This window comes from Sturnus vulgaris, chromosome 2 (assembly GCF_052056855.1).
Source record: "Sturnus vulgaris isolate bStuVul1 chromosome 2, bStuVul1.hap1, whole genome shotgun sequence".
Lineage (NCBI taxonomy): Eukaryota > Metazoa > Chordata > Aves > Passeriformes > Sturnidae > Sturnus > Sturnus vulgaris.
Genome location: NC_142244.1, coordinates 4,506,772 through 4,533,700, shown reverse-complemented (window position 1 = coordinate 4,533,700; position 26,929 = coordinate 4,506,772). Strand labels below are relative to the sequence as shown.

Genomic DNA, 26,929 nt, shown 5'->3' with positions numbered 1-26,929 from the left:
GACAAGTCTCTGCCTTTAGACAGCTCCTGAGATACTGAGAGTCAGAGATTAATCCCAAGACCTTGTTTGCCCCTCTGGCTATTGCCCATTACCCCGTCTCCTGATATCACCAAGTTTCCTTCCATATACTTCCCATCACTGCAACTGGACCAGTTTGACATGGAATGCTCTTCTTCAATCCAGTGTATCTAGGAGGGAGAGCTCTCTCCATGTGCATGTGTTTCTGTGGGGTGCCCATCTGACTCAATCCAGCTCACTCTTTGGGATTTGTTTGGTTTTTTTTAAATTATACTCTAAGGAAGGGTGTGATTTTCCCCCAGAAGTGCTCCAGGGGCTCAGTGGAGCCGCTGATCCACAGGTGACAGCCAGCTCCAGCTTCAGCTCCAGCTGGCACAGGCAGCGTGTCCAAGTGAAGCTGTAATGGTCCCATATGGCTCCCACAGAACTGAGAGTGGGTGCTTTTGTAATTCCTTTTGGTGACCATGTCCTCTCATCCCCCCTCAGCAGCTCTTCACTGGCAAGCCCGCTGTTAGCAGTGACAGTCCCTTTTCTTCCTCCCTGGAGATCTACACAACCGCTCGTTGTCCATTCTCTCTTTCTGATCTCTCTTTCTGATCCAGACACCCTCCAGAGCAAAGGTTAGAAGGAGACACAGACAGGATGTGCTTCTTGCTCCTTCTGCCCCAAGACTGAACTCTGAGCTCCTGATCTTACTAATTTCTTGTGCTGTCAGGTGCCAACCCCCTGCAGAAGAACGAAATGGGACACACACCCCTGGATTATGCCCGTGAAGGGGAAGTCATGAACCTTCTGAGAGCAGCAGAGGCGAAGGTGAGCCTGAGATTCTGGCCAGTTTGGATTTCCTTTCCTACTACAAGAACAATTTTAAATAAGATGTCATGTGGATGTGGCATGTGGGGACATGGATTAGTGGTGGCCTCAACAGTGCTAGGTAAGCAGTTGGACTCGATGATCTGAAAGCTCTTTTCCAACCCAACTCATTCTATGATTCTATAATTTTAGGGTGCAAGCAATGGAAGACCACCTTAGCACCCCTACAGCTCTATCCTTTTCCAAAAGGACTCTGTAAAAATTAACAGCATGATGCATAAAGAAAAACACATGCTCCTGTAGTACTTTAACTGCAGCTGTGCCCGCCCCTTCCAAGTTACCATTTCTCACTCAGCAGTGATCTGCCCAGGATCAGTAATGCTGCTTTGTAACCCCTAGATGCAGTAAAATCCAGAGCCTGTTTTTACTGTATTTTCTGAAATTCTCTGTCAAACAAGCAGGGCTGAGAATCCAGAGTCCATCTATGGCCTGGGATCCAGGTGTTCATGTGCACCAGTCTAAGAAAAAGACACAGGCACCCATTTCCATGGTGGGATCTCATCCCTTCAGCTTCTGTGTCCCATTTGCTTTAAAGAAGGAAAAGAAACACATTTGCCATTGTGGTTCCAATAAAAATGCCAGGAATCGGTACATTTGCAGAGCAGTGGGCTACTAGACAATGAGGGATCTGCAGCTAAATCTCCAGGATTTAAAATTCCTGGGCAGAGGCCTTGTTCAGTGATTTATCAATGGGTAGGAGAGGCCATCACGGCAGTGACGAGTGATACTTCATCCCTGGAAGTGTTCAAGGCCAGATGGGATGGGGTTTGGAGCAACCTGGTCTAGTGGAAGGTGTCTCTGCCCATGGGAGGGGTTAGAACTGAGTGAGCTTTAAGATCACTTTCAGCCCAAACCCTTCTGTGATGCCTTGTGAGCATCATCTCTCCAAGCAGCACAGATCAGCAATGGCAGAGGACTCCCTGCATCTCAGATAAGGGGCATTCCCTTGCCACCAGACTGTAAGAGCAGGATCTGAGCTACAAGGGGTCAAGGTTTGTTCCTGGCTGCAAAGTTCTTCTGACATTATGTACCTCAGTGTTTGTTCTATGGGTTTGGAATTTAAACTTGCATGCTATAAACCTGAGGTTAAGAACTTACCCACAATTGGAGGATGAAGGTAATTAAAACTGTGTCAATTACTGCATTTAGGAGGTATTACCATGAGATAAACCCACCAGGAGTCAACTGCTGCACTGTCTGTGCTCACCTCTGAAAGTCATTGCTTAGGCAGGAGTTCAAAACCACATTCCCCAGTGCTAAACCTCTGTCCTAAGTAGGGACAGAGTGATCTTGCCTCTGGGGCTCTCCATACTCTTTCCTGGAAAGGAAATGCTGCCATGGCTATCCTCTGTGGCCCTGATGGCTGCTTTTGTAGCCAGTAGCACTATGTGGTCGCTTTGGCAGCTCTGAGAGCAGGTTTTCATAAAATCATTAAGAAAGGAACCTTAAAGCTCATCTCATTCCACCCCACTGCCATGGGCAGGAACACCTTCCACTAGACCTGTTTGCTCCAAACCCTGTCCAACCTGGCCTTGAGCATTTCCAGGCATGGAACAGCCACAGCTTCTATAGACAACCTGTGCCAGGGCCTTACCACCCTCACAGTCAAGAATTTCTTCCCAATATCCCATCTAATCCTACCCTCTGTCAATGGGAAGCCATTCCCCCTTGTCCTGTCCTTTCACACCCTTGTTCAAAGTCACTCTCCAGCCCCTTTAGGCCCTGGCAGGGGCTCTAAGGTCTTCCCAGAGCCTTCCCTTCTCTGGGTATACACCCCTAGTTCTCAGCCTGTCTCCAGAGCAGAGGTGATCCAGCCCTTGGAGTGCCTCCATGTTCATCAGCTTCATTATCCATTATCCCTCCAGCATTATCCCTCCCAAGCATGGCTGGATTTATGAGAAAACACTCCAAGGAAAGAGGTTCATAGGCACAACACCAGAAGAACCAAACCTTGGCATAAAACCTGCAAAGGGTGGCAGTGTCTTTCACCTTACAGGAAAAAGAAAGGTTAAAGGAAAACAGGATATAAACTGATCAGCTCAGATGTCAGGGACATGAGCTAAGCTGTGACAGCTTTGTGGAAGTCTGGAGAGGGGTTTCTCCTTAGGAAGGGCAAAATGGATCTGGAGGTAATTCTTGTGGATTTAAAGAAAGGCTAAAATGAGCTTTCACTGCTCCAAACTCCATGTAGAAGGTTGTGCCTAGATTAACCAACAGCCATTTTTCAAATAACCGAGAGACATTTTTTCACATGAGATATGCTTAAACCAGCAACCTGAGGATGTTGGGGATGGGAAAAAGAAGTACATGAGTTACAGCTGGAGGCTTGTTTTCTTAGAAAGATCTATCAAAGGTGACTCACTGGGATGAACTGGACACCATCTCCTGGTCAGGAGGTCTCAGACTGCTGCTTCCAGAAGGGAGTTAGGGAGGGCGCAACTGTGTGCTCTTCCTGGCTGAAATATTCCTTAAAAATCCTTCAGCAGACAGTGATGGAGACAGGGGAGGTCACCAGATGGGTCTGACAGGGTGTAAAGAGGAGTTGAATGGCTAAGACAGACTTGCAAGAACCAAGCTCAGTCCAGGGACTGCTATCCCTCCAGTGACAGAGGGAAGACACCAGTTTCAAGGGCTTTTCCATCCCTTTTAGTTGTAGACACACGTGTGCTTATTTAAATTTCTTCAGACTGTTTAGCACTGGGTACCAACTCAAAAGTCCTCAACACCAGGCAAGTGTGCTCTAAGCTCAGGAAGAGCATACACAGAGTTCTGGTTTGGTTTTTTTTAAAGAATAAAGGAAATCAAAATAAATTAAAAATACATATGAAAACTCCTTGTTATTCTGTCACAAGGATATGTAAATAAAATCTATGGGATATATCCGTCCCGTAATAGTTCTGCCTATTCATTCTCTAGCAGTGATTAAAATGAGCAATAAATTCTCAAAGACTCTCTGTGGAACGCGGCTGCTGGGGAGGATGAAACCCCGGGAGCACCAGTTCCCCCCCAGCTGAATATTCATCACAGGCTGGCTTGGCAGTCTGGTGGTTTATATACAAGTACAATCATCTTCCTCAGGAACAGCTCCAGAGATATATTTCCTTTCTCTTCTCCAACTATTACTTAAGCATAAAAACCAAGGCAAGTTTCAAACTGTTCAAGGCAGGTTTCCTTATTGGTGCTGTGCTCGAGAGAGCATTTTACCCAGCAGATAATGCTACCGTTCCTGCTCTTAAAGAGTTCAGTTATTTTATTCTCTACTTTTCTTCCTTAAAACAACATGTGCTGCCAGCCCAGAAGCCCCCTGTGTCCTGGGCTGATCCCACAGTGTGGGCAGCAGGTGAGATGGGGATTCTGCCCCTCTGCTCCACTCAGGTGAGACCCCACCTACAGAGTTGCCTCCAGCCCTGGGGCTCCCAACATCAGGAAGATGTAGAGCTGCTGGAGCAAATCCGGAGGCAGTCATGGAGATGCTCCGAGGCCTTCATGGAGGCTTTCTGCTCTGGAGACATGTTGGGAGAGCTAAGGGTGTTCAGCCTGGAGAAGAGAAGGCTCCAGGGAGACCTTAGAGACCCTGCCAGTGCCTAAAGAGGCTCTGAGAGAGGTGGAGAGAGACTTTGGACAGGGACCTCGGGGGAACAGGACTAGAGGGAATGGTTTCACACTGCCAGAGGGCAGGGTTAGATAGGATATTGGGAAGAAATTCTTCCCTATGAGGAAGAATTGAGGTGGTGAGGCTCTGACACAGATTATGCAGAGAAACTGTGGCTGCCCCATCCTTGGAAGTGTTCAAGGCCAGGTTGGATGGGGCTTGGAGCAACCTGGTCTAGTGGAAGGTGTCCCTACCCACGACAAAGCGGTTGGAATGGGATGGTCTATAAGGTTTCTTAGGATCACCCTTCTGTGAATCCGTGACCGCCATGCCCACCCGAGTGACAGGCAGACAGCTGTTATCATCTGCCGAGGCACAGACTGAGTCCTTCTCTTCTAAAAAATTAAGATTTCTGATTCTTTTAGCCTTGTACCAGGAGATCCTCTTAACCCGGGTGAGTGCAGAAGTCTGATTGCCTCCGCCATAAAAGCAGAGCACTGCTCCCTGCATTGCTCTCTAAGCAGGTAGCACCATTGTGCTCCACTTAAGTGCTGGTGCTGAACCAGATAAGTGTCATCAGGACAATGGAAGAACAGCTGCCAGAGAGTGAAGACACGATCCCCACCAACACCACTGCACACCACAAAGCAAGGAAGTGAGAACAACTGGATGTGTATGGAGAGGGGAAGAGATGAGAAAGGAATGGAAGTTTGTGTCTTATGTGAAGTCCAGGATTAATGGGGCTTTTTCTTGGAGGTTCTGTCAAAGATACATCTAAAATATGTTTTTCTTGGTTGGTTTTCTTATCCTGGTGTTCCCTGTACAGTGTGAGCTAAGGCAGATGCTCAGGATGCTCCAGGCGAGCTCCATGACCCAGCTAGGAGCTGTGTTAACACTTCAGGCCCACTGAGTAGCTGACATGAGTACAGGGCTCTCCAGAAGAGATCCTGAGCAGAAAATCATAGTGGGACAGCATGGAGAAAGCTCTAACATTGGTCTGTTACCCATAAAAGGGACTTTCTTCCTACCCAGTCTTGTACTGTGTCAGTTTTCCAAGGAGGGAGGGAGAGGGCATTGTAGAGGAGGGGTATCCCTTCCTTCTCTTCCTGCACATCTTACCCACTCTCCCTGGAAATCGTTGGGTATCCTAACATCACTGATCACATCCCTGCACCTTCCAAAAGGCCAGAGAGGAGGGAAAGAGAAAGGATTTGTCAGGATCCTAGAGACAGACACAGATGTATGCTGAGGTCGTACCTAGCACCAGGGGGATCAGCACAGGCAGGATGTCTGTCCAGAGCTGCTCCACTGGGATCTGCAGGGAAGTTATTGCTCTCTATGAGGATCGGGGCTGATGTCATCACTGTTACATGTGAGACTGATAGCACTGGCCAAAACTGGATTATTTGCTATTTATTATTTTTTAACTTCTGTCAGAATCAGTGCTAGCCCAGGAGATGTCAGCAGCCTGGCTGGGGGTTTTCCACTCTAGCTCCAGCAGCTGGATCCTGCTGCAGCTTTGGCACTGCCTTCTGGCTTTGTTAGAGGGTGTTTCCCCTTAGTGAGGTGAATTCAATGACAGGGACTGTTCTGTGGGTGCAGTTACTACTCACTTGGCAAACCCCATGGACTCTTTGTGTTCTGTCATCATCTGAGTCTGGCTTTGGGGGATGAATCTTCCAAAGGCAATGGCCTCAGAGGGGAATGACTGAGCTCAGCTTGTGTCAGGAAGGGTGCTCAGCAGCAGTTCCTAAAGATCTTAGAATCATAGGTTTTGGGTTGGAAGGGACGTTACAGCTCACCTAATTTCAATCCCCTGCCATGGACAGGGACACCTTCCAATAGACCAAGTTGCTCCAAGCCTCCCATCCAACCTGGTCTTGAACACTTCCAGGCATGGGGCAGCCACAGCTGTTCTGGGCAACCTGTGCCAGGGCCTTACCACCCTCACAGGGAAGAATTTCCTCCCAATATCCCTTCTAACCCTGGCCTCTGTCAATGGGAATCCATTCCCGTTTGTCCTGTCACTCCATGCCCTTGTTCAAAGTCCCTCTCCAGCTCTCTTGGATATAAGGCACAGTGATACTCTGCCATCCCTGCAGGATCTGGTTGGAGTCTTCGAACAGGAAATGGTTGCAGGGTAGGAAGACAAATCTAGGTAGAACAGTCATGGCTTTATATCCCAAAATAAACAGCACCTTATGGTTAAGAGCCGTAGAGCAGTGCGATTGTTCCTTCTTTGTCACCAGTACAGAGGTAGCACAGGGTCTGGTTTCCCCATCAGCAGAGCAGGATCCCCATTCCCACTCACCCCAACTTCCATCCATGACAGATCCAGAAATTTCCTCTTGCTAGGGCTGGTGCATCCAGACCAAGCTGCATCTGCCCTGGGGGTGCTCTGGCTCCATGCCAGAGAGATCCCTATACAGGGCTCTGACATCTGTGTACTGACCCAATGCTCCATAAAGCCTCTGATTCCTGTGTTTTCTTCCCTCCACAGTTCCAGGAGGAGCAGCGCAGGAGGGAGGTGGAAGAACGGCGGAGATTCCCACTGGAACAGCGGCTAAAAGAACACATCATTGGTCAGGAGAATGCCATAGCCACAGTGGGGGCAGGTAGGACCCTTCACATGCTGCTGACTCTGCCCTCCCACACCTGCTCCACAGGGAAGACAAGCTGTTCCCTCAAGCCTTGATCTGAGGCTGCCTCTGGGCAAGGTTACTGGAGAATTCACAGTGGATGTCCCATCCCTAAAAGTGTTTAAAACCAGGTTGGATGGGGCTTGGAGCAACATGGTCTAGTGGAAGATGTCCTTGCCCGTGGCAGAGGGTTGGAATGAGATGAGTTTGAAGCTCCCTCCCAACACAAACCATTCTGTGATTCCATGAAATCAAGGCTCCAGCAATCTGGGCTGGGTTTGATTTGCCAGTCCAAAGCCTCTGGATCCTGTCAATAATTCCTGACCCATCTGTTCATCCCAGTTAATGCCTGAAAATGGTTGAGCAGAATAAGAGCTGTTGAGGCCAGGGCAGAACCACAAGGAATATCCTGTCAGAAACACAACCCCATTGCCTTTAGTTAACAAAGAGGAGCCCAGTGTGGGCTGGGAGCTGAGAAGGAGCCGGGAAGGAGCTGGGAAGGAGTCTACACTCCTGCAAAAACAACAGCCACCCTGTGTGTGCAGAGAGCGGCTGTGCCTGGGGGCAGCAGCCCCGGCTAATTGGGGAGCTGTGATTAATGGGCAGTGCCTGTTCCTGACACAGGTGGCGTTTCTGCGCATTAACGTCCCTGCCTTTATGGAGGTTTTTCTTATTGAATTATAGGGAATGTGCTTGATACCCCTGCAGCCTCAGGATATTGGACCAAAAGGTAGTGGGAGACTCTCTGTTCCCTCCTCCCCCCCCTTCCCTTCTGCCCGGTTTTTCTTTTCATTTTCTTTTCTTTTTGTTTTCTGTCCAGAAGGCTGAATTTTGAGACAGGACTTTGTCTCTCAAGCACTTCCTCTCTATCTTTGCTATTTGTTTTGTGCCCAGCTGGTTTTCCTGCCTCTTTGTGGACCCTACATCCCTCCACTCTGCCCTCACCACTGCCATTTGCTGGTGAGCAGACCTGCCACACGCCACATCTTCAATCCACCGAGCCTAGCTGATATGTTTAATTTATAACTGGTGTCTTAATTGAATAATTGGATTTAATCCGTCACTCGGTGCATGATCCAAACAGTCTCCAGAGGGGCTTAGCCAGGAATACAAAGGGAATGTGTGATCTGGGGTTAGAAGCACAAGGTCTGAAGCGATGGGGATAGAATGGAATCACAGAATTATGGAATCATTTAGAAAAACCCTCTAAGATCACCAAGTCCAGCTGTTATCTCAGCAGCCCCCTCCAAGGGGATGCACTGGGAAAACTGGTGGAGAGCTCACTGCAGCCACAGCCCCGACAGCATGGAATCACTGCCACAGAGGAAAAATCCTTCCCTGTTGCCTCCATAGGATCTATCCAAGTCCTGCAGCACGCTTTTCTGCTATGTGGAGCAGGACAGGACTGGGAAAAGGTGGATGATGGTTAAGGGATGGTAACTGGGCATCTCTGAGCGTACAAGGTTTCTACCAGCGCCTGACTGGGTGATGGTGGGAGGCAACTTGGCCACCCCCCTCAATAGGTTTAGATGTTCAGTTCATCTTAACAAAATCCCCATTAAATATTCCATCTCCTGACATCAGAAACAGGCAGGTCATTGCTGCCAGCTCAGGAACTGCTGGGATTCTCTGACTCGTACATACAAATGAGCAGCTAAAAGGCTTAGGGTTGTGTTTCCAGGCACTTCCATAAATGGTTGAGTTCTGGATCTGGTTAGGGCTGTTTTGCCTTCTCACTGGAAGATGCAGAGGCAGAAGGGATCAGCAGCATCTCCCCTCTGAGGTTATAAGCTAAAGGAGGCATTTTTCCCAAATATATATATATATATGTATTTGTTTTTTGGTCTAATATCCTAAATATTATGCCAGGTAAAGAATACTTTTTTTTATATGGATACGCCATGTTTGCCGGTCAGTGCTCATTTAGAAGTTAGGATGGTTCAAACCTTCCACCTCTCTCTTTCAGGGGGAATAAATCTTGAGGTTTGAAGCAATCTGTTTCAGCTCTTCCTGAAGTTGAATAACGTAGCGAGGAAGGAAAAGTGTTGTTTATTTTTCAGGGATTTTGAAGAAAGAATAGTGCAGAAAAATCTATGTTTTAATGATAAAATTCCCAATTTTGAGCAGCTATGATGTTGAAATCAGTCAGTGCTTCAAAACTGTAGGAAAATGGATGAGCAGGACTATCATCCTGCTCTGGTCCAAAGGAAACTGGGGTTATTTTGGACAATATAGGATCCTTTATAAGGACTGTTTTTTGATGTGTGTTGCTGCCTGCAGGTCAGGTGAAACTTTGCAAGGACACAGCTTTGGTCTAATTTGGGGTTCCATAACCCTGAGCCACCAGCAGCAGGGTTGGAAGGGAGCTTCTTTGGGAATGCTGCAGACCCTGGAACATGAATGCAGAACCTGGATGGAGGCAATGATCCCATGGCAGGTTTGGCCCCAGAGCCTTCACCCTGTGGTACCCCAAACCTGGACGGGCCGAGGAGCCCCGCAGAATGAATTGATTTGATAAATGGACATTTATTACACTCACAAATTGGCTGAAACCAATTTCAGTCACATCAAGTGCTGATAACTGCTGGGGTATTGATTTGTGTAAAGTAATACAGTGAATTTATCAGTTCAATAGCGGGCTGAAGGGCCTCTTGGAGACGCAGGGCTGCAGTCACACCGTTACAGATGGACAAAATAAAGCGAGAGCACGGCAGCAATGCCAGGAACAGCTCCGCAGAAGAAGGCCCCAGCGTCATCATCATCAAGTTCTCGTTTTGGACTTTGGGGCTGAATGTCATAATGAGATTTCGGCACAGCAGTGTGACCTTCCTCCAGTTAGTTAGTTAGTTAGTTAGTTAGTTAGTTAGTTCTGCCAGGAGGAAGAAAGGGGGCAGCTTTCCCAGAGGCAGAGCATGGATTTCATGCTTGGGTGATAATGAAGCAGTCAGTGTGGCCAGCAGCTGCTTTGGGAGTGCAAAATCCATGGAGAAGGGTGCTTCTTTGGCTTTCCTAGCTGAGATTTTCATCCTTGGAACTGGCACTGATGTTCTGCTCTGGCCTGGAATGGGGATTCAGCTCCTACTGCTGAAGCTGAACACTGCACTGGACAGCCTGAGAGATCCTCCTCCAGCCCCAGTGGTGGAACCTAGGGAGTGGTGTCCCTTCCCTAGGGATATCCATATTTTTTAAGTTTTTCCAAACCTCAAGAGTGCTGTGTGCTGGAATAGCTCATCGTTTTAAGGCTTCTTGTAGAAAAGTGTTTATACCTTATCACTCAGTTGATCTGACTAAACTTCTGACTAGTGGCCATGGAACAGGTTGGCTTAGAAGAGACCTTAAAGCCCATCTCATTTCAACCCCCCTGACTTGGACAGGGACACCTTCCACTAGACTAGGTTGCTCTAAGTCCAGTTCCCAAGCCTGTCCTTCCAGGCACAGCTTCTCCTGGCAACCTGTGCCAGTGCCTCACTAGCCTCATAGGGAAGAATTTCTTCCTATGTATGATGCTCAGCGTCTTCCAACAGAGATCATGTGCTGACTCTCAAGCTCTAACTTTATGGTAGTTTTTTAAGGGGTACTTTATATCCCTGGAGTTGCTTTGAGTATTTATCCATAAACTCTGGCATCCTGCTGCAGGGGGGAAGAAGGCAGCACTTAACCCCACTGACTTTGGACCCTGAATGTGCTTGACCCTGTGAGTGGTCACTCCATGCCCCAAAGCAGAAGTTTATTACTTTTATTACCATTATTATCTTAGCTGAGATAGCTGTAGGAATTGTCGGTGGTTGCATTACTCCCCATCAATTTTTATGAAATTTCCCCACCTCAGGTGTTTGACCTCTCCTTCACTGCTGTAAGGGGTTGAGAAGGAACATGTGCAGTACTGGGAAGGGCACACAGAGGGATGCAGCACAGCCCCTTCTCTGCACCTCCCTGCCAGTGGCAGAGCATTTTTTCCTCTTCATCTCCTGCAGTGGCTGTTTCCAGGGATGACATGGCCAGTGAGCAGCTGAAGGGCAGGACAGGATTCCCACCAGGCTTTGCCCAGGATTTTGAACAGAACCAGATTGCTGGCTGCAGCCAAGCTGGTCTGTTATGCTGATATGCCCAGGCAGGGTGAGACAGAGCCAGGCACCAGCCAGTGCTGCATCTGGCCTTGTGCCCAAGCTAATTAAGCCTTGGCAGGAGTCAGGACTCATTAGCATGGTCAGGAGGACAGGTAATGCATCTGCCTGTGTCCAGGCATGGAATGGCAAGTTCTTGCAGCACTAGGGTCCAGCTGCCACTAAATGCACAATCCCAGAGCTCAGTCCCATTTCTGAAGGGGTTGGAACTGATGGTCTTTAAGGTCCCTCCAACCCACACCCTTCTACAATTTACATGATTCTACATGTCTTGGATTTAAGGTTAATTGGGGACTTTTTTGATATTTGGACAGCGATGCACCCTTCATCCTGAGCTACCACTGCCTTTTGGGAAGCCCTTCTGGCTTTCTCTGCAGACTTTACAGGGATTAGAAATTCAGTCCCACTCTCTTCCTAAGTGGCTGCAGTGGTTAATCACCCTCATTATTAAAACTGTTCTGCTTTATTTGTAGTTTGATCCTCTCGCTCTAGCCCCTGGAGCACCTTAATTTTCTCTGTAGCTGAGCAAGTTCAGTGCCTTCTTGAGGAGATCCTTAATGACTGCGGTCAGGTCACTCCTCACACCCCTCCTCATTAACCTCATCTCATTGATTTGTTCTTGCAGTGAGGCTTTGCTCTTGTTTTCCTAATCCTCACTGGATCTGCTGGCTCCCATGCTACTTGGGTCTCCTGAAATACTAGCATGGACTGTGAGGAGCTTGGTTTCATGCAGGTCTTATAGCTCCAAATTCCCATGAGACCCATCCATATATCTATGCACTGCAGCTGCTGGAATACCTCACCTGAGCTGCTGCTGTTTAACATCTTCCCAGCGTGTCCCTGCTGGCAGAGGCAGCATTTCCGTGTCAGGCTGTAGGTTGTGACATTCCATGTCTTTTTATATGCAAAATGGAAATATTATTTAAATATTTTATTGTGCAAATCTTTTGTATGTGCAAAATGGCACTATTTATTTCCCATGTCAGTTTGCTCTCCTCTGCAGGAAGAGCTCTTGGCATGCCATGCCCAGGATGCCTTTTCTTAAGTGTCTTCTATTTACCATACCCCATCAAGAAAAGGGTTCTGTGGACTGACTTTGAGATTGAATTTAAGAATTTCGCAGTTTTTAAAACCACTCTTGTGCTCTCCTACCAGCTCAGGGAAGAAAACAAACCCACAGCTCCCCACAGAGCCAGCCAGTGCCTTGTTCAAGGGAGACACAGGACTGAGGCACAAGGACAGAGGCTGAGACCCAGGATAGTGGGCAGAAGGAGATGAGGGAGCTGTGTTTTGAGGGTGACAGTCACAAAGAGAAGTGGGTTTCTTATTTCTTGGCGTTATTCCTGCTTTTGCTCTGGACACCACTGAAAGGCAGCAGAGGCCGAGCTTTGCCATGCCTGTGTGCAGCAGCATTCCAAGACGTTTAAGCCCCAGCTCTCCCAGTGTTTTCCTTCTGCTCATCTCACCTCCAGTGCTGCTGTTTTCCCCTGCTACCTTCAAATTACTGTCAGTAACAATTTTTGGGCATCTTGCCATTTTCATGCCCTGCTTCCTAATATGCCACATTTTGGGTTCAGCTGGATCTGGGAGCGCCGTGTGCCAGTCATAATACCTTGCTGGGTCTGAGGGGTCCTGAGTCTGTACAGGGCATGTTCTCTCTTACAAAACACCTTACAAGATTTACAGGCTGGATTGAAATACTGTGGATAAAGCAGAAATACTGGGATGTCAGTTAATCTTTCACATTTAACTAGAAGCTGGTCTGATCCAGGGGAACAACTTCTGTGTTCCAGAGACCAGATCCAGCCAGTGGAGGATGAGATTTGATATTCTGGCCTCAAAAGCAGTTCCTCCTCCTTCAAATAAGCCCAGTGAAATGATGTTGCTGGTTTGGTGAGCATGCTCACAGAGACTGAGGCTGCTCTAGGGGGCTGAAGAGCACCTTGGGGAGCCGTGGGCACCTATGGGGTAGGAGCCATCACCTACTCTGCACAACAGATCCATGTCTGTCTTGGGAAAGGGCTGTGCTGGTCAGACTGGGAGTTTGGGAGGGAATCAGAGCTCTTGCCTTTTGTAAAATTTTCCACTGGTATCTCACCCAGGATGCACTTGGATGCTGCTGTCCAGAGAGGCACTGAGATAATCACCACACTTTTCCCAGTCCTTGCACCAATTCAGAACATTTGTGACCTTCACCCACCTCCCTCTTCCCATACCATGCCAGAAATAACCTATAAAGCTCTTCAAAACTGCTGTTTTTTCCTCACAGAAAGGTTGCACTTGGGAGCTGGTGAGGCAGAGTGCCTCTCCATCCCTCTGTCCATCCATCCATCCTTGTCCCCCCCCCTCCACCGTCTCCCTGGCAACGCTGAGTGCACATCCTGGAAAACTTTATCCGAAATCTGCTCTGGGCAGCTTTCCAAATCCATGCTAACCTTATTAGGTGTCTCTGGGGCCTTGGCTGGCTAATCAAATTAGAGAGCACTAATGGCAGGGAGGACTGGGAGTGGGTAGAGAGCAGTAAAACATAGTGTATACTTAGTGATAATTACACTTGCTTTGTGGCATTGATTTATATGCTTCCCCCCCTCTTTTTTGTTTTCATTGTCTTCAAATGCAGCTATTCGGAGGAAGGAAAATGGCTGGTATGATGAGGAGCACCCGCTGGTGTTTCTTTTCTTGGGATCATCTGGAATAGGTAACGTTTGGCTTGTGGTGAGGGGGACAGAGAGCCCTGAGGAGAGGGGGTGGGAGCTGCTGCAGGGCTGCAGGATCTGAATAAAATACCAGTTAAACACACTGTCATCTTTCAGCGGGTCACCCATCATCCTACAGGGTGACCACAGCTGGACACCAGCACACACAGCCACATCTAGCCTCATGCTGAGTTATCCCAGAGGACAAACCCCTTCCAAGTCTCAAAAAGGGACAGTCTTCAGAGTAAAAGTATTACTTTAACAATTTTCTGGTGAAAACCCCTCTATTCCAGTAGGAATGGTGGGATAATAGTAGAAATTTGCTGCCTGCAAACTAAATCTCTGCTCTTCTGCTCCTGTGGGCACAGGTTGCTTTGGAATGACAGGATTTTATTGACACCGATAAGATTTGTCCTCCAGCCCAATCAAATGCCACATGACAGCTGATCAGTTCATGAAATGGTCCAAATGACTTTTAGTTGTGGAAAAAACCCCAACAAAAACAGATTCAGAGTAACTGATCTGTGACATTTGGAACAACCTCAGAGCTTCTCCTGCCTCCACTGCCTCCCAAAGGGCTCAGGAAGGTGCTGATGCTCCAGTGCTGGTGGGGTTAAAGGGGCACAGGTGAGACCATGCTCCTGCTGCAGAACAGTGCCAGGCCAAGCAGTAACTCCAAATAAGTTGATGTAAAGCTGTATAAAACCAGGATAAAATATTTTTCATACTTCATTGCCCTGTTACAGCAGATCTGAAGACTCAGGGATGTAAATTGCTGACTCTTCCACTCCCATGGCCTTCCATGGGGGCTTTTCTTTTCTTTTTTCTTTTCTTTTCTTTTTCTCTTTTCTTTTCTTTTCTTTTCTTTTCTTTTCTTTTCTTTTCTTTTCTTTTCTTTTCTTTTCTTTTCTTTTCTTTTCTTTTCTTTTCTTTTCTTTTCTTTTCTTTTCTTTTCTTTTCTTTTCTTTTCTTTTCTTTTCTTTTCTTTTCTTTTCTTTTCTTTTCTTTTCTTTTCTTCCCTTCCCTTCCCTTCCCTTCCCTTCCCTTGCCTTGCCTTGCCTTGCCTTGCCTTGCCTTGCCTTGCCTTGCCTTGCCTTGCCTTGCCTTGCCTTGCCTTGCCTTGCCTTGCCTTGCCTTTCCTGAACTTGCCTTGCCTTGCCTTGCCTTTCCTTTCCTGAACTTGCCTTTCCTTTCCTTTCCTGAACTTGCCTTTCCTTTCCTTTCCTTTCCTTTCCTTTCCTGAACTTGCCTTTCCTTTCCTTTCCTTTCGTATTTCTCTCTTTCTTTTTTATAGGAAACAAAGTTTCTTGCATCCTTACACATCAGGAGCTCTGATCCAGCATCATCCAAAATCAGCAAAGCTCAAACTGAAATCAAATGCAAAATTTTGGCAGAGATTTATCAGGTGGAGCAGAGCACACCCCATGAATTCCCATATTTGTAGCCCTTTTTTTGGTGGTTTGCTGATCTGACCCACCAGATTTATTGTCCCTGCAATACAGCCGTGGGCAGATGTACAATACTCCAGTAAGAATGTACTTTTAAACCTAATTTCCTTTTAAACACATGTATTTTTTTGTCCTTCAGAGTAGTTATTTCTGCCCACACTCATTTATTTTTCAACGTGCAAGTAAATCCCACAGGGATCCACGTGCAGTGCACTGCTGACAGGTGTGCAAGGGACAAGTGTGAACCCCCAGAGTTTCCATCCTCCAGAGGGGTGACAGGCTTCACCTCAGCCTTGCTAGTCACTCCAGGAGCCACAATCAACCCAATCCTTCCCCCTGACAACCTGACAAAGCCAGCAGTGTCATGCTGAGGGGTAGCAGCAGGGAAGAGGAGTTTTCTGGCACCCACACTTCAAAAAGACTGCCTTTTTAATGACGTTTTTCCCCAGATGGATGGGGTGGGAGAACAGGACATGGCCTGGCATGAGCTGGTGGATGTGTTCACCCTCATCAGGGTGGATTTCCTCCATTACTGATTGTTCCTAATCCCAGAATTTTTTTACCATTATCTTATATAAAGCAAAGGAAAACACCCCATTTCTTTGAAATTATTTATTTGGAGATTACAAGGCATTGCACAAAGAACTTGGAGTATTGAGGGTAAATTTGGCAAATATCTGATCTATCCAATATATCAAAACTCTGATCTATCCACATCTTTATGTGAAAAAATCAAGAGCTTTGTTCCCATCATGTGAGAATCTATTAAAGCTGAAGGAGCCAATGCAGAAATGCTGCTATTCTAATGCATCTGTTCACCCTGCCCAGGCAGGGAACCCCAGTGAGGGTCATCCTAGAGATAAAACAGCAATACCCACTTCCCAATACGTGTATTGGTTGCAGGAAGTTCCAGCCCTGGTGTTAGCAGAGCTGATGAACAGACAGAAGATGGACAGACCTGGTTTAATGCAAGTTTTTTTTTCCCTCTCTGGAACAGGTAAAACGGAGCTGGCCAAGCAAACGGCCAAGTACATCCATAAGGACATCAAAAAGGTAATGGCTCATCCCAGCTTTGTGCTGGCAGTAAAGGGGTGTAGGGAGGATAATCAGGGGGTTCATTGTGTGGCTGTGCTGCCCTGAGAAAGGGCTTCTTTTGCACTGAGAGGGGTCTCTGAAGGTGGTGGAGTCACAGACTGGTCTGGGTTGGAAGGGCCTTTTAAGCTCATCCAGTTCCACCTCCCATGTCAAATGTAGGTGTACCTTCCACTAGACTAGGTTGCTCCAAGCCACATCCAAATTGGCCTTGAAACTTCCAAGGATGGGGCAGCCACAGCTTCTCTGGGCAGTCTGTGCCAAGGCCTCACTGTCCTATGGAGTGTAGCAATGCAACATTGATTTCCTGCTCAGAATTTTAAGTGCTGAAGTGTTTGGTGTCCAAAAACAGTTTGAATTATTTAGTTTGTTACCCAGTGGTCAGATTTTAGAGAAGATGGGTTGGAATTACTTCATGGGGGTGGTGGCTTTGCAGGAGGACGCTTCAGTGGTGTCTCGGATTTCTATTCTATTCTGTTCTGTTCTGTCCTATCCTATCCTATCCTATCCTATCCTATCCTATCCTATCCTATCCTATCCTATCCTATCCTATCCTATCCTATCCTATCCTATCCTATCCTAACCTATCCAATCCTCTTCCATTCCATTCCCTTCCATTCCATTCCATTCCAATCTGTTACATTACATTCTCTTCCATGTTTCACATTTAAGCCTCAGCCTACCTGTAAGAGGTGCTTAGCTCTCTCCCACGTAGAGCCAGGGAAAAGAAGGAAAGACAAGTGGAGCTGTGAGTAGATGAATCCCTCTTCCCCACATCCTCCAGCAGTGAATGGACACAAAATGCAGTGACACGTAGCAAGACCAGATTGGAACCAACACTATAAAAACAGCTGTTCTAGTTTCTTTTCCTCATGCCTCTATAAATGCCTTCAAGAAGCCATAAATCCTGGATCTCAAGCACTGTCATCCCTAATCTGCACGTGGAACTGCTCCATGGCCAGACATCATTTAAACCCTGAGTGTTGTGTTAATTTGATAGCAGCGGGAATCTGGGATTTATTAGTAATGAACCAGTTGAGCCGTTGATGCCCTAATGAGGGATGAGAGGGGGTCATACCCCCCACAGGCTCTAATGAGGAGCAGCAATTCACAGGAGCTGATGGATTAAGAAGGGAAAACCTGGAACTGTCCCCCTTTCATCTGCAAGACAGAGTCAGTTTTTTCCATCTTGCTCTGCCCTTGGCAGTTTGTAGATATTTTAATAATTTTAAGGGAAATTATTGCATGGGAATATTTTGCCCAGAGAACCTGTGGCTGTCACATCCCTGAAAGTGTTCAAAACCAGCTTGAATGGGGCTTGGAGCCACTTGGTCTAGTGGAAGGTGTCCCTACCCATGGCAATGGGATTGGAATGGGATAGTCCTAAAGGTCCCCTCAAAAGCAAACCATTCTCTGATTCCATTATTTTCCCAGGTAACAAATGACAACAAATGACAGGACTAGAGCAAACTGCCTCAAGTTGCAACAAGGGAGGATATTAGGGAATTTTTTTCTGTTCAGCTCTGGAAAAGGCTGCCCAGACCAGTGGTGGAGTCCCCATCCCTGAAGAGATTTAACAGATGTGTGGATGTGGCACTTGGGGACATGGGTTGGTGGTGGGCTTGGCCGTGCTGGGGGAACAGTTTGGCTCTGTTGTCTCAGAGGGCTTTTCCAAACCAAATGGTTCAGTGATTCTGTTCTCTAATTCTGGGATCCCCAGGTGATGGTGTCCATGTGTGTGCCATGTACACATGCCCAGATGAGATGTATTCCCAGACATGTCTCCTTCTCCATCATGGACAGTGGTTATATCTGGTTGACTATGTCCAGGATGATGCTGGGAAGTTCAGGCTTGGCTTCTTCTTGGTCACCTGGATGAGAGGATCACTATAGGTCCTTTCCAACTAAAATATTCCTCTTCCCTCCCCTCCCCTCCTCTCCCCTTCCTTCCCTCCCCTTCCCTTCCCTTCCCTTCCCTTCCCTTCCCTTCCCTTCCCTTCCCTTCCCTTCCCTTCCCTTCCCTTCCCTTCCCTTCCCTTCCCTTCCCTTCCCTTCCCTTCCCTCTCCTTCCCTTCTTTTCCTTTCCCATCTAGGATGTGGATGACAGCTCCATGATCACAATATTCAGTAGCTGCAGTGAATCATCAGCGTTTCATATGCAAAATGGCAACTTGGGCAGAAGCTATAAATTCTCTAACACTATTCTCTGTTTCAGGTGATCACCCACAAGCCCAGTTCACCTCAGCTGTATGATTTTTGCTGGATTTTTGTAGAGGGGTGTTGCATTCCTCTTGTGATTGATTTCTAAAAAGCTGAACCACAAGAATATCTATTTTATTTAGAAAGTTTCAGCCCTGTCAGTACTGCTCCACTTCTGGCAGCGAGCAGATTGATCAAATCTCATCCTAAGTCTCTTGCAGGGTTTCATCAGACTGGACATGTCGGAGTTCCAAGAGAGGCATGAGGTCAGTAAATGGGCTCTGAAGGGAGCACCTTCAAATTTAATCCAGAAAAAATGGGCATTTTGGTGTGTCAGGGTGGGAGCACAGCAGCAGAACAACAGGAGTTGCTCCAAGTTGTGCATTAAATTCCAAATAAATTGCCAGAAAGCAACTTTGAGTGACATGGTTTAGGCGTAGTACTCCCCAATTTAGTGCTCCCACTGAGACACTCCAAACCAGGAACCACTTGCTCACTCCCCATCTCCCCTCGTCCCTCCCCACAGCAGCGGGCTGGAGAGGGGAACTGGAGGCTCAAAAGGTAAAGGCCAGGGGTTGAGATAAGAGCAATTTACTGGAAACAGAAATTAGATAAGAAAACAAACAAGCAACAATATTAATAACAAAAGTATGTAAAAGAGAGAGAGAGAGTGATTCACATGCAAAATGCTCACTGACCCAACCCAGCCCCAGCCACGCCCTGCAGCTCAGAACCGGCTGCTTCAGGTTACTCAGCATCCTTCTGCCACTCTTACTGACCAGAAGGAACACGTTCTCCCCAGAAGAGACTCCTTTCCCTCTGCTCCCAGCAGTGACATGAGGTAAGATAGAATATCCTCGAGGTCCAAGCCTTGCCCCTTCTGGCTACTGCAAAAATTAACCCTGTCCTGACTGGAACCAAGACATTGAAGCAAATTAGGAACAGAGACCAAGGAGCAAGGAAAACTTTAACAATATGTGTCCAGTGCTGTGAGTTCCCTTGGGTTGGGGTCAGCCCTTGGGGAGGGAGCAGCTGAGAAGAGATGCTGGAATCCAGAGGATCATCTTGTGCATGAAGACCCACAGCCACATGCTGTTCATCACTTACTAATGCCCAGGCAGGCACAGCTCACCCCAAACCCCTTATCCCCAAAACATTGCTAAGTCCAGTGTGGGACCATTGCCTCAGCCTACCTTCCATGGAGGAGAGGGAGGAATTCAGCAGAATACAGGACAGTGGTGCCAAGTCCACCCCTCCCATCATAACTTCTGCCCAATTCTGGTGCCACGGGAGGTCCAAATTTTTTGGTGCCAAGTTTTCCAAGGTGCCAAGTTTTCTGCGATCCTTGCCAAGGTCACCCCTGGAGCTGAAGGGGTCCTAAATCCCTTTGGAGGGCTCTGTGTCCCCAAAAAGCAGCAAAATCCTAGTAGTGATAGTGATAAAACACTGGGATAGGTTGCCCAGTGAAGCTGTGGCTGCCCCATCCTTAGAAGTGTTCAAGATCAGATTGAATGGGGCTGGAAGCATCCTGGTGCAGTGGAATTCTCCCTATGTATGGCAGCAAGGCTGGCACTACATAGTCCCTTCCAACTCAAACCATTCCATGATTCTGTGATAACAGACTGTGACTTGGGATGACACTCAGACATGGGTAGATGTACGATGCACCAAGCTGTGTGTCAAAGTTGTCATTTTGCCAAAACTTTCCTGTTGTCAGAAATACTATTCTATATAACCTTCTAAATTTCTAAACGTTTTAAAAAAACACTGTGTCAAGAAGTTATGACATAGGAAAGGTATTTTACTTGTGGCCTTTTCCCACAAAGCCTACTTGTGGCTTTGATTCTGTACCAGAACCACCTGCCACTCAGAATCCTTTGAATCCTTGCTCTTGAAAAGGCTAAAAGGAATGAAAACAGGTCTTGGACACTGGGGACAGGTCGCTCAGACCCTGCATAGTAAAGCAGGGCAGGTGCCTTCCCACCCACCCATGCCTTCTCCTTGGATTCTGCTGGTTTAAGCTCTCGGTAGGGAATTTCTCAATCCTTATTTTGCTTAATTGTTGCTTATTTATCTGATTTTGGGTGTGGTAGGTGTCACAAAGAACATAGAACTTGCTTTGTCAGCAGCAAAGAGCAGTGGTGCCCTGGCAAGCTACCAGAAGGGCTTCATTCCCACTGTCCATGGATCAGCCTTCACCTTTCCTGTCCCTTTCTTCCAGGTGGCAAAATTCATCGGCTCACCACCTGGCTATGTGGGCCACGAAGAGGGTGGACAGCTCACCAAAAAGCTGAGGCAGTGCCCAAATGCTGTGGTACTCTTCGATGAGGTGGACAAAGCCCACCCTGATGTGCTCACCATCATGCTGCAGCTGTTTGATGAGGTAAATCCACATTTTAGGTTAGAGTCAAGGGACATGCAGAAGGTGACAATGAGGGGTGAGAGGGATGACAGATGGAGGAGATTGGGTTGGGAGGGACCTTAAAAGCACATCTAGTCAACCCCTCCTGCCATGGGCAGAGACACCTTCCACTAGACCAGGTTGCTCTAAGTCACATCCAAACTGGCCTTGAACACTTCCAGGAATGGGGCAGCCACAGCTGCTCTGGGCAACCAGTGACAGGGCCTAACCACCCTCACAGGGAAGAATTTCTTCCCAGTATCCCATCTAACCCTGCCCTCTGTCAGTGGGAAGCCATTCCCCCTTGTCCACTCACTCCAGGCCCTTGTCCAAAGTCCCTTTCGAGCTGTCTGGTTGATTTTGAAGGTCCCAGTGTATCCTCAGAAGCCACCAAACTCCAAGCCAACATGCCGGAAGGTTTTAAAGGGTTTTTTTGTTTTTCTTGTAAGGATTAATAACACCATTTTTCTTGCATAGATCATCACAGTAGCAGTTCAATGTGAAATCAATTCCTGTACCAGGCACTTGACAGGGCAATAACCCAAATGTTAATCTCAAGCACCCAACAAGGATTTGTGTCATTGTGCTGGATCTCTGCTGTTGGAGATGGATTGAGGAAAGAAACAGCCTGGGGAGATGCTGCTTTTTTTCCTTATTTCCCTCTCTTTTTTATATTATTAATCAAGAGCAGTGGTGCTTTGGAAAGGTTCCTGGATTGGTTTGGGAGCTGAGGGTTGATGTCACTGCAGCAGTGTACTGGGCAGCCCTGGTTTTCCAGGTGATTGATCCCACAGGGATGAGGAGCTCTGTTACTCAGGTCACTCCGTTACAGCCATAACATGGTTATTTGTAGGCTCTGTCCAGCCCAAACCACAGCCACAGTCAGGCTTAGGATTAACATTAGCATTAGTGCTGACCTGAGCCTGGGGCTTATGTCAGACCTAAAACCACTACAGGGAGGTAGGCAGAGGGTCAAAGGTTGAAGAGTTACATATGGACAGCCACACAGCCATGGAATCATTGAGGTTGGAAAAACCTCCAAGACCATCAAGTCTAACCCTTCCCTCAGCTTGCCAAGCCCATCACTAAACCTAAATGCCACATCCACACAGCTTTTAAATCCCTCCAGGGACGGGGACTCCAACACTATCCTGGGTAGACTGGGCCAAGGCTGGACAACACTTTCAGGGAAGAAATATTTCCTGATACCCAACCCATACCCTCCCTGGTGCAACTTGAGGCCATTTATTCCTTTCGTTTCCTTTGTTACCTGGGAGGAGACCAAGACCCCTGTCCCAGATCCAACCTCCTGTCAGGGAGCTGTAGAGAGTGAGAAGTGTCTCCTTCTCTCCAGCCTGAACAAGGACGTGGACTGGCCCAACCCTCCTCCAGCACATCCATCAATTCTGTCCTGGATGGGGCAGGCTGGGACCATGTGCAGGAGAAGTTCCTGCCGCTCATGGAAAGACAAGGATTTCTCCAACCTCTTCCTTCCTCCCTTCCTCCCTTCCTCCCTTCCTCCCTTCCTCCCTTCCTTCCTTCCTTCCTTCCTTCCTTCCTTCCTTCCTTCCTTCCTTCCTTCCTTCCTTCCTTCCTTCCTTCCTTCCTTCCTTCCTTCCTTCCTTCCTTCCTTCCTTCCTTCCTTCCTTCCTTCCTTCCTTCCACCTCAATCCTTAGGTATCCCTTCAAAATTAAATGCACTCTGGGGAAAAACAGGGCCCATGTTCTTTTTCCTGGTGTTTTGGCTCTGTCCTCCAGCACCTGCTGACATGACTGGTGTCATCTTGCTGTTGTTGCAGGGCAGGTTGACAGATGGGAAGGGGAAGACCATTGACTGCAAGGATGCCATCTTCATCATGACCTCCAACGTGGCCAGTGAGGAGATAGCAGAGCATGCACTGCAGCTCCGGCAAGAGGCCATGGAGATGAGCAAGAAAAGGATTGCGGAAAACTTAGGTACTGAAATTTCAATCTTCAAATCCCTAAAGAACCTCCCTCCTTCCTTACACAACTTCGACACCAGCTCAGCCATCTCTCAGCAGAAGGCACACCCAGACCCTTCAGTCCCCTCTCCACTGGTCCTGACTGGTCCACACGACTTGGGAATGCTCCTCTGCCAGGAAATTATGAAATCCCAGAAGGGTTTGGGTTGGAAGACACTTTAAAGACCATCCCCTTCTAACCCCCTGCCATGGGCCAGGACACCTCCCACTAGACTAGATTGCTCCAAGCCCCATCCAAGTTGGCCTGAAACACTCACAGAGAAGCGAGTACAGGATGAGAAAGGCTGAGAGGTTGGACAGAGCCCTAAAGATGCACTCTTCCTCTGAAGGATGCAATGTAAAATAATGAGGATTTCAGAGCGGGTGGGTTGAAACTGGATGGTATTTAAGGCCCCTCTCAACACAAACTCTTATGTGATTCCCTGATTCTCTTTATCAACTAACCCTTTTTTTTTTTTTTTTTTTTGGCACCCTTCCAAATGCTTCCTACAAAAGACTGTGGCTGATTCAGGTGTTCATATGAAAGAGGAAAAGTTTTGTTTCCTCTCAGTCCTTCCCAAAAGGACTGAGCTTAGTGAATTTTACTTCCCCATGGAATGAGAGCCCTGGCCTCACATGTCAGGCTCTTGGAGAACAAGTTCCCAAAAGGTGAATTAGGTAATAAAAGGGGAATGAGGACAACAAAGTCAGTCTCTAAGACTGAAAATTAACAACTTGATGTGCAACCTCCAGTGCCTTTGCCGGTAACTCTGAGGATATACAGATGAATGGTGAACCTAGCACTAGGGACTGTCCCTTTTAGGCAGTGTTTGTCACACGGAGCAGAGGGAAAGCCTGTTTCCATCAGATGCTGTGCCTGTGGATAACCAGGAAGCCATGGACAGTGACTGCATCCCTTCTATTCTCATCAGTCTTAAAAAACATACTTTGGGATTTTTAAGATCCTTTTATGATCTCAATTGTCTGGATGCCACATCTTTCTCAAGGTATCCAGCAGCCTGTGACACCTCAGATACACCATATTCCTGCATCAGCTCCACAGGAGCAGGAAAAATGTTAGATTTTGACATCAAATCTATCTTGCAGCTTCTTTCTTCCTTTTACTCTTTTCTTTTACTCCCTCTTCCTTTTACTTTGGAGAAGTGGCTGTCGACACTGGCTTAATTCAGAATCTTTAAACTTCAATCAGGCTAGGTAAAGGACAAAACACATTGTCAACTGAACTTTCCAGAATAACATTTGAAAATGCCAAACGTTTCCCTGCTCAATGAGGAGAGCATTGAATTTTAATTTCTGGGACAGTACAGCTGCAGCAGGAGAGGAGCTGGGGAGGGCATTTGGGCACAGCAGCTGCCCTCAATTGGGTTTCAAGGAGATCCTGCCCATTTCCTGAGCTCTCAGTGTGGAGATGCCGTGGCAGGAGGTCACTAAAGTGCCTGGCAGGCAGATAAATGGGAAGATAAAGGGAACGAGCAGCTTCCCCAGTGGGCTCTGCATCTTCCGGTGGCTGCAGCAGATATTACATGTGGGAAGTGGGAATGCTGGTAGCAGTGCTGGCTCCTCTGCCTTTCCAGCTCTCCTCTGCCAAAACACTGAGACTTTTTGGCACCCCTGCCCGAGAGAGAGGGGTTGGAACTGGGTCAGGTGATTCCAGAGCACCCTGCACCACTTTGGACATTAGGGGGAACCTCCTCACTCCCTACAGCTGCCTGAACAGAGGATGTAGCCAAGTGGGCATCAGTCTCTTCTTCCTGGTAACAAGTGACAGGACAAGAGGAAACAGTCTCAATTTATGCCAAGAGAGGTTTAGGTTGGATATTGGGAAAATTTATTCCCCAAAAGTGTTGTCCAGCCCTGGCACAGGCTGCCCTGGGCAGTAGTGGAGTTCCCATCCCTAGAGGGATTTAAAAGATATGTGGATGGGGAACCTGAGAACACGGTTTAGTGGTGTGCTTGGCTGTGCTGGGGGAATGCTTGGACTTAATGGTCTCAAAGGGTTTTTCCAACCTAAACTACCTATCCAGTGGAGCCTGAGAACCCCTTTGCCACTGCTGGCGAGATGCAAGCCTGCAAAGCTGGGACAGGGTCCCAGCCCCCAGCATGGGTCTGTGTCCCCTGCCCTGCCCTGCATGCCAGGATCCAATCCAGAGCACAGGAATCTGTCTCACTGTAAGCACCCTGGTGTCAAACAGCACATGGAGGTGAATGAGTGTGGAATGGGTGAAGTTGTGGGAAGAACTGGGATGATGAAGACAAAGAGGAAGACAGCACTGAGAGGAAGAAGGGTGATGCTGCAGCTAAGCATCCAGAGTGGCTAGGAGCCAGGATTTGAGAGCAGCCAGACCCTGGCTCCATCTGCAGTCAGCAGAGGGAAGTAGACTGCAGCCTGAGCAGTGCTGCAGGCACCCTGAACATGAGTTTGGTGTTGGCTGGAAAGGCCACAGGCTCTTCCAGTGCTCACAGCCCCAGAGGGCCAGTGTGCTCTGTGTCAGGTTATTGGCTGCTGTGGAGCCCAGCTGGGCACTTCAGCTTCCTAAAACCTCTGGGAGCAGCTCCTGTGGGCACAGAGCAAGGAGCAGAGGCGGAGCCAGGGCTCTTTGGCCATTCAAGGAAGCCACACCAGCATAGGATGTTCCCCTGGAGCACCACAGGACCCAAAACTGCTATCCACAGTGCCAAGTGCAGGGACACCACGCTGTGAAAGCAAACTGCTGGCACATGTGGAGGTCCCAGCTCTGTCCTGCAGTGCCCCCCAGACCCTTCCTTTCCCTCAGGTCCAGCTCATCCAGATAGAGGTGAAGCCACTGTCCCTACTAACACCCTCCATCCACCTCTCTTCCAGAGGATGTCCAGATGACCGACAAGATCACCATTTCCAAGCAGTTCAAGGAAAAGGTTATTCGCCCCATCTTGAAGGTATGGATGGTGTTTTCATGGGTCATGTTTCAGGTGTCCTGAGCTTTGGTTCCAGACTCCTTCCCTGTGTTTCTCTCCCAGCTATGAGAGAAGGGATGTAACCCCACTAAAAATGTTGGAGATGTCAGAGCCCAGCAGAAATAAATCACAGCTTCTTTACTCTTGGAGTAGAGCCACGATGTGTAATGGGAAGGGGACACAGGACAGAAAGTGACCTTCATGACCTTCAGTTTCTTAAAGATGGTTCTGAAGCACCTCAGGATTCTGTCTAGCTCCATGGCATGGGGGTTGGATGGCTGCTGGGAGCTGTGGGAGGTGGGATGATCCCTGGGGAGTTCCTTCTGCAATGCCACTCTCACTGCTGTTCCCATCAGGGTCACTGTCCCTCTCCCTGCTGACCTCCTCCCTTGTCCCTGCAGGCTCACTTCAGACGGGATGAATTCTTGGGGAGGATCAATGAAATTGTCTATTTTCTCCCTTTTTGCCACTCGGAGCTCATCCAGCTGGTCAACAAGGAGCTCAGTTTTTGGGCCAAAAAGGTAAAAAAACATCAGCGGCTTTAGAGGGGACTTCTCAGAATAGCTCTGGAAGAAATCCCTGACAGATCATCTGTCCTGGAATAAAAATACACAGTGATGTGTATCTTTACCATCATCATACAAGCTGTTGAACCTGGTGCTGGGTAGTGTTGGGACCTCTGGGAGCAGCAGAGGTGGTTCCTCTAGGACTGGAGCAGAGATAAGCTCCAGGCTGCCTTCATAGATATCATTTGTCTGATTGGTCTTTGCACATCTGAGCTCTCTGGGGGCTAAATGGGATTTTGGGGTCCCTTTGTTGGGGAGAACTGGCCTGGTGGAGCTCAGCCCTTCTCAGCACCACAGTGCAGCATCCTTGCTGCTCAAGGAGAAGGCTGTCAGGCTTGCTGGGG

The 26,929-nt window shown here is 47.9% G+C and overlaps 1 protein-coding gene across 3 annotated transcripts in view; it reads left to right on the top strand.

Moving 5' to 3' along the window:
• Positions 1–26,929, top strand: part of CLPB (ClpB family mitochondrial disaggregase) — a 73,261-nt gene that overhangs the window by 44,729 nt on the left and 1,603 nt on the right. For all 3 annotated transcript variants that reach the window (XM_014882049.2, XM_014882050.2, XM_088157463.1), the window contains 9 exons: positions 734–831; positions 6,984–7,098; positions 13,867–13,944; positions 16,388–16,443; positions 18,903–18,947; positions 20,903–21,064; positions 22,882–23,038; positions 25,928–26,001; positions 26,421–26,540. In XM_014882049.2, coding sequence (XP_014737535.2) covers positions 734–831; positions 6,984–7,098; positions 13,867–13,944; positions 16,388–16,443; positions 18,903–18,947; positions 20,903–21,064; positions 22,882–23,038; positions 25,928–26,001; positions 26,421–26,540 — 905 coding nt within the window. The remainder of the gene's footprint in view (positions 1–733; positions 832–6,983; positions 7,099–13,866; positions 13,945–16,387; positions 16,444–18,902; positions 18,948–20,902; positions 21,065–22,881; positions 23,039–25,927; positions 26,002–26,420; positions 26,541–26,929) is intronic.